This window comes from Pygoscelis adeliae, unplaced genomic scaffold (assembly GCF_000699105.1).
Source record: "Pygoscelis adeliae isolate BGI_AS28 unplaced genomic scaffold, ASM69910v1 Scaffold457, whole genome shotgun sequence".
In the NCBI taxonomy this organism is placed as follows: Eukaryota; Metazoa; Chordata; class Aves; order Sphenisciformes; family Spheniscidae; genus Pygoscelis; species Pygoscelis adeliae.
In genome coordinates this window covers 1-7,338 of record NW_008825153.1, presented here as the reverse complement: position 1 = coordinate 7,338, position 7,338 = coordinate 1, and the positions used below count along the sequence as shown (strand labels likewise).

The following is a 7,338-nucleotide window of genomic DNA, read 5'->3' as shown; positions in this document are numbered from 1 at the left end:
GGGCGCAGAGTTGGTGGTGGGGCCAGGGACGGTCGGCTTTTTTGCATAGGTGCTAACATTTGCCATCAGTGAAACTTTTCTGATGTTGTAATCCCATTTATTTCTGATCGTGGGACACTGGCTTGTACAAGATCATTCTGCATTTCTTTCCTTGTTACCCGTAATGTAACTCCTTTCAGTTTTACCGGCTTTCCTTTATTCACTACCCACACAGATGGTCCCAAAGTTACAGCCCCAGTTTCCCTCAAGGTATTCGCTAGGGCGCCTACATTACCAGTAGCATTTGTGACCGCTGGTGTAATCAAGGGTTTTAGTGAGGCAGGCGCTCCTCTCAAAAGCTGCATTTTGATACTTCTCGTTACTGCTACCCTGTCCAGATTGAATCCCATAATCAACGTCTGAGCCATTGCTGTTATCAGAATGTTCCCAGGCACAGCAGAGTAAGATGATAAGCAGTACAACAAGCAGTGAAAGCAAAAAGCAGCCACTAACGAGCACTATACTCTAATATACAGTAAGGCAAGCAAGCCCAAGCCCCATGGCAAGAACAGAAGCCTGCTGATTAATAGCTAAACAGCAATAACAGCTATAAATTTGATCTAGCACATTCCAATCAAACCTGTTGTTATCTCGAACCCTTCATGCCCCACGTTGGGTGCCAAAAAGGACTGTCATGGCTTAACCCCAGCTGGCAACTAAGCACCACACAGCCACTTGCTCACTCCCCCCCTCTGCCATTTATTAGCGATACACGCTGTCATTTGTTCTACAGTATCGTGCAGCCCATGGCACTGCTCTGCTTAAGTAGTAGTTACTTCTTGTGTGATCGCCTTTGCATCTTGCAAAATCCCGACTTCCTTTTCCAATTCTCTCATTGTACTCTGTAATGCAACAACTTCATGGTCACTAACTTGCAAGAAGAATCCGATGCCGCTTTCCATGGCAATCCGCGCATAGCCGTTTCAGTTGTTTTGGGGGTAACCACCACCCCATCATCTGTTTCAGCCCATGCTTCTGGTGGACCCCATGTAGCCAGGAAAGTGGCCACAGGGGTCTAGCGCTCAGTACTGGGCCATCCCGGAATATGGGGAGTCACCGTCATGGCATCCCCAGTCTCTGACTTTTTTGCCAGCTCTGGCATGGCTGTTCCTGAATCCTGCCGACTACGCCAAATGTGTGAGCCGGCACAGGCAGGGTGGAGGAACAACCACAAAACCACAGATGAAATGCAAAGGGTCAACTTATTTTTGTTACCTCACCAACTGGGGGATCCCCAAAGCAGCACCCGGGCAGAGGCACACAAGCGGGAATGCAGGCACTGTGGAGCTTGGTCCATGGTAGAGGGTCAACGAACCTGCTGTTTTCACCTGTTTATCAAGGATTCACGCAGGCATAGTTTACTGCTGTGCTTTGATCTTTCCCACAGCAGGGCAGGAATCTCAAGTGTGTTCGATAGGGTGCCTCTAAGTCTATCACAGGCCTGTGTTATCTAAACACAGATGTTCTACTTGTCCAACACACAAGGCCAAACAACATTTAGTATGATATATGTGGTTTTTGACACCCCAGCTACAAGTCACTTGAGCGTGTTTACAATCCTACTAGCCAATCTTCCGTTATTTTCCCACACTTACATTATTTTCATGTTCTCAGTAATAGTTTATTGTTTTGAAATTAAATAAACTTCTGTAACTTTGGCAAGTGAATTACTTCAGTTATATCCTGTAAATGATGCAAAACTGTTTCAACATGTAAAAGCATACTTACCTGCTTTTCAAAGTGAAGACACTTGATTTTAAGTTGTTTCTATGACCTTTACAGCTGAGGAAGGCAGGTTTCTTTCTTAGTGCTCCAGTGCTCTTGTCATAGTATTTGAAGAACTTCATAAAACATGACAACTTAATCACGTACTGTAGCATTTATAACCTCTTTGCTTTATTATGGCATTATAAAAGAATTCCAGTGAGATAAGTTTTACTGTGGGAGGTGGATGTGGGGAAGGGGGGAAGAAGGGAGTTAATCTTTGAACAAGTTGAGGTTTTCTAGCATTCTTGCACTTGGCCTCTTAATTGGTTTTAGAAGACTCCTAGGGTTTTAGCTAGGCTCTGTTGTTATTCATGTCTTGGTACATGCCTACTGTATCTTTAAGTATCTTTTAAAAGATTGTTGTTGGAAAGTTTTGTGAGCATTTTATTTCATTCTTGCTTGTCTACCTCAGTGTGGTGGGATACTTCTAGCAATTAGCAAAAATTGTAGTTTTATTCTATAGGAAATTTTTTTTTTTTACTTGAAAACCAAATTTTAAAAAAGTTGGAGATCTAATCCATGAGTCATTGTAAAGGGGAGATTCTTCTCTCTTGACGTTCTTAATTAAAAGCACAAATACTTTGAGCTTAATAAACTAGCAAAATAGCTATGATATTGAATGGTGCCTTTATTCACCTTTTGTTTTTCCTTTCCTCGCTCCTTCCTGACTCTTAAGTAACTAGGAGTCTTACAAGCTTTTAAAATGCTGCTACTTTTACTGAATATCCACTGATTTAGTGCTTGTTTTATGCCCAATATTTAGTCCTTAATTTCTCATCAGCATTGGAAGGCCAGTGATTTCCCTGCACGGTATTGTAGGGTTTTGGGTCAAATGGGGATATAGTCTAATAAATAATTTGTTTTCTATTTGTAATTGCTTTCTGATCGTTCCGACAAACCCACTCAAATTTCTGGGACGTTTCCTTCCTTCCAGAAGCAACTCTGTGCATTTTAACTATTTTAAAATCTATTTTATTCACCTTGGAGAAATTCTTTTTTTGTATTACATTGTCCAGAGAAATGTTGTCTGGCTTCTAGTTTGGGTTTAAGTTAAACATTTGGTTGCTTTCTGCCCTGGACTTGTGGTGTATCTGTTGTTCAGTTTGCACTTAACTTGGAAATTAATGGCTGGATTTCAAATCACCGATCTGGCTAGTTTTGGTTTTGTTGGTTTCTACAGATGTTTTTCCTTTGGTATTTGTTTTCTGAGAGCTTTCTGAAACTTTGCCTTTAGTTTCCTTGGGTTGGTATTCTTTTCTTTGGTACTGTAGGTGTTTACTTCACATTTTCCATTTCAGGTATTTTAATCAGTACCTACTCAGAGTGTCATTTAGTATTTATCAGTTAATTTTTAACACAGCCATCTATAAAATTATTTTTACTCAACAGATCTGTGAAGCTCTTGAACCTCCCAACCAGTCTCCGACCTCACAAAATGAAAAGTCTACTTGGCCAGAATGTGTCAACCAAAAGCCCCTTCATATATTCTCCAATTATTGCGCACAGTCGGGGGGAAGAACGAAATAAGAAAATAGGTAAGAATATTTTGCAGTATTTTCCATTGTTTTGTTAAAGTCCAATATCACATACATGATAATTATATCACATATCTAATATGCATATCACATACATGATAATTTTTAATACAAGCATTAGTGTCAGCACAATAAGGACTTGTGTGACTGTGGAATAGAACTGATTGTAAAAACTTGAATACAGAAATTTGCAAAATGGTGTTTATCTTAATTTGGCTCCTTATGTTACTGTTTTTAGTACTGTGTAATCACCAAAAAAAAGAAAAAGTAGAAAAACAGTACTTTGAAATGTTATCAAGGTTTGTTAGATTTTCTGTATCATGCTTTGAATTGTAAAATATTTGTTCCCCAGGGCTCAGTATTGTTCCCCAGGGCTCAGTATTGGGGCCAGATGGTTTAGTGGGCATGGTGTTGTTGGGTTGACGGTTGGACTCGATGATCTTGGAGGTCTCTTCCAACCTTAATGATTCTATGATTCTATGATTCTATGAATTGTAAAATACTAAACGTTTAGCAGGTCATCGTCAGTAGTGGCTCCAACTAACTCTTCAAATAGGTAGTTCAGGAACAAGTTAGGGCAGAAACTTTTGAATAGGAGAAGCATGTGCGCTCCTCAGCACCTGAACTTCATTTTCTGTCCCCTGCTCCCTGCCCCTTTCAAGCATGAATGCATGTGAGAGAGATGGGGAATGCTTTCCCAATTCCCATATTCTCCATTTCTCGTTAGTGGTAGCGCATTTGTGTCGTAGCGTATTGCATTGCTCTCTGGGACGACTCCTTTCTTGTTTCCTTTTTTACCCTTCCGACAGTCCTCTTTCATCTACTTTTAAAATTAATTTTCTCCAGCAGTGTAGCAACCACTTGGCTTGTTCATCTGAATTGTGCCTGGCCTGCGGAGCCAGTACTCGGAGAATCTCGCTGTATGGTTTCTTCATTCTAACATGTGGGGCCACAGGCTTTTTCCACACAATCTTCTAGGTTAGATGTTGGACTTAATCTGCCTGTGCTGTGGACCCCTGATTATGATTAAGATGATATCCCTCGCCTTGAGAAGAACAGGCACATTTTCTAATTTGTTTTATGCTGATGTGTATCTTCAATAAATAGTTGAAACATGAGGAATTAGGAGATATGCAGAGGTATGGATTATTATCTGGCAGTTTGGATGGACGTGGCTTAGTGCTACTTTGCTGCAGTGCTACTTTGCTGCAGTGCTACTTTCATTTCAAAAGATAGTGGATAAGAAATTAAAAAAAGGGTAAGAAGAATTAAGTAAAGGATAAGAAATTTTAAAAATGTAGACGTGTGGGAACATCTTAAAGTGCTTCCTCATTAAAGAAATATTTCTTTGGAAAATAGCTTATATTATTTATCTTAATAATTTATTTAAAAATAGATCACAATTAAATTTTCAACATTTAATCTCTTAGGTATACCTTGTAATTTTTTTTCATTTAAATGAAACCTTATTGCTAATCTTGTCAAACAGTTGTATTATGCAGTATTCTTGTTCCTTGATGTATACAAAAGGAACCTGCATTTTTTGAAACAGGTCAAGTTAGCATTTGTTTATGTGCTATATGTACCACAGGAGTTTTATATTATACAGGGCAGTTTCTCCTTTTAGGTTTTTATTTAGCCTAAGGAGATGTCTGAACTGCTTGTGATCCTGTAAAACATTTGTCTTTTGAAGTATATACACAGTGCATTCACTTTTAAAAGCCTCTAATGTTTCATTCAAAGTTTTGCAAACAAAAGAATATACAAAATAAAATCAGATACTTCCTTTGAAAGAAGCTGAGAAATTTAATAAACTTTGAAACTAATGAGAATATTTTAATGACGTATTTAAATTTAATTAAAAATGACAACAATAACAAATGAACTGTGTTTTTCTTACATGGAAATAATGTAAGCCATATTTTGGTTAAATTATTGTTGCAACAAAGGAAATCAAGTACTGCTGACAAAACAAAGGGAAACAAAACCCTTTAGAAAGTCTTGAGGACATGTTTTCAGTTTTCTGATAAGCTTTTGTGATTGGGATAATTATATTCTGGCTAAATTACTTTAATAGTATGCTAGTCATAAGAAATAAACGTACTGATTTTTGACATAAAGTGTTTTTTTTGTTTTAAAGTGTTGATAGTCTAAAGCAGCAAGAATGTATAATATAGTTCCATTAGTAAATCTAGCAACTAACGTCATACCTATGTTAGATGATGTAAATACAGCTCTTTTCCTAGGATCCTATAACCTGATTTTACCTTCCCTTTGAAAAGCTTTTCCCCCAAGGAAGCAATTCTGTATCATTGTCCTGGCATCTTTTACATGGGGTAGCTAGACCTCCTGGAAAGGAAATCAGAGACAGCTAGTGCGATCTCTAGAAGCGGGAGTGTCTTTTTGGTGGTGGTAGGCACTAGTCATGTTTTCCTGTGGGAATGAGAAGACTGTTTATATATCCACATACATATATTTACTGGCACCCTCCCCACCCCCCCCGCGCAAATAAATCATAGAATCATAGAACAACCCAGGTTGGAAGGGACCTCGAAAGATCCTCTGGTCCAACATTTCATGGGAAAAGGAGCCTAGATAAGATCATCTAGCACCCTGTCCAGTTGCATCTTGAAAAGCTCCAATGATATGGACTCCACCACATCACTGGGGAGGTTGTTCCAGTGGGTGATTGTTCTCACTGTAAAAAATTTCTTTCTTATATTGCGATGAAACCTCTCCCAGTGCAACTTGTACCCATTGCCCCTTGCCTTCTCCATTTGGCTCCTTGTGAAAAGAGAGCTTCTGTCCTCTTTGTAGCTGCCCTTTAAGTACTGGAATACTGTGACGAGATCCCCCCTGAACCTTCTCGTCTCCAGGGAGAAGGGACCTAACTCCTTTAGTCTTTCCTCATGGGTCAGGTTCTCCAGCCCCTTGATCATCTTTGTGGCACTCCTTTGGATCCTCTCCAGTCTGCCTGTGTCTTTCTTGAACTGTGGGGATCAGAACTGGACACAGGACTCCAGGTGCAGCCTGACAAGTGCTGAGTAGAATCATAGAATCATTAAGGTTGGAAAAGACCTCTAAGATAATCGAGTCCAACCATCGACCCAACACCACCATGTCCACTAAACCATGTCCCTAAGTGCCACATCTACACATCTTTTAAATACTTCCAGAGATGGTGACTCAAGAGTAGAGTGGGATGATCACATCTCTCTCTCTGCTACCAACGCCCCTTCGGATGCAGCCCAGGATCCAATCTGCCTTTGTTGCTGCAGCGGCACACTGCTGACTCCTGTTCAGCTTGTTGTCTACTAGGATGCCCAGATCCCTTTCAGCAAAGTTGCTACCCAGCCGTACAGAGATCCTAGCCTGTACTGGGCTCTTTGGTTATGTTGTCCCAGGTGCAGGACCTTGTACTTGTCACAGCTTTGGACGTTAGGCCCCCAAGTTCGTTAGTTTAAAGCAAGATTGGCAAGTCAGCCAATCTGCTAGCAAAGATTCTGCTGCCTCTTCTAGGTAGGTGGATCCTGTCTCTCCCCAATAGGCTGTATTCATTGAAGGACTTCCCATGATCATAGAAACCAAAGCCCTAGTGACAACACCAGCCATGAAGCCATGTATTGATCTGCATGATGCATCATTGACTTCTGCCTGCACCCCTATCTCTGATTGGCAAGACAGAGAAGAAAATCACTTGGGCACCGGTACCCTTTCCTTGCGCCTCCAAGGCTCTGAAGTCCTGCTTGATCTTGCCCAGGTTTTGCTTTACCATGTCATTGGTGCCCACGTGGAAAAGAAGTAGAGGACAGTAGTCTGTGCTTTTAACCAGCTGTGGCAGTCATCTCCCTCTTACATCGCAGATCTTGGCTCCTGGCAAGCAGCAAACCTCCCTTGGCTGTATACCAGGCCGGCAGATGGATGCCTTGGTGCCTTTCAGCAGAGTCACCCACTACTAGCACTTGCTGTGTCCTTTTGCAGCTTTTACTATGTGCTG

General features: G+C 40.7%; 1 protein-coding gene across 1 annotated transcript in view; it reads left to right on the top strand.

Moving 5' to 3' along the window:
- Nucleotides 1-3,341, top strand: part of LOC103920645 (trafficking protein particle complex subunit 9) — a gene marked incomplete at its 3' end in the record, with an annotated part of 60,501 nt that extends 57,160 nt beyond the window's left edge. The window contains exon 10 of the mRNA XM_009328418.1: nt 3,196-3,341. Coding sequence (XP_009326693.1) covers nt 3,196-3,341 — 146 coding nt within the window. The remainder of the gene's footprint in view (nt 1-3,195) is intronic.
- Nucleotides 3,342-7,338: the final 3,997 nt, after the last annotated feature.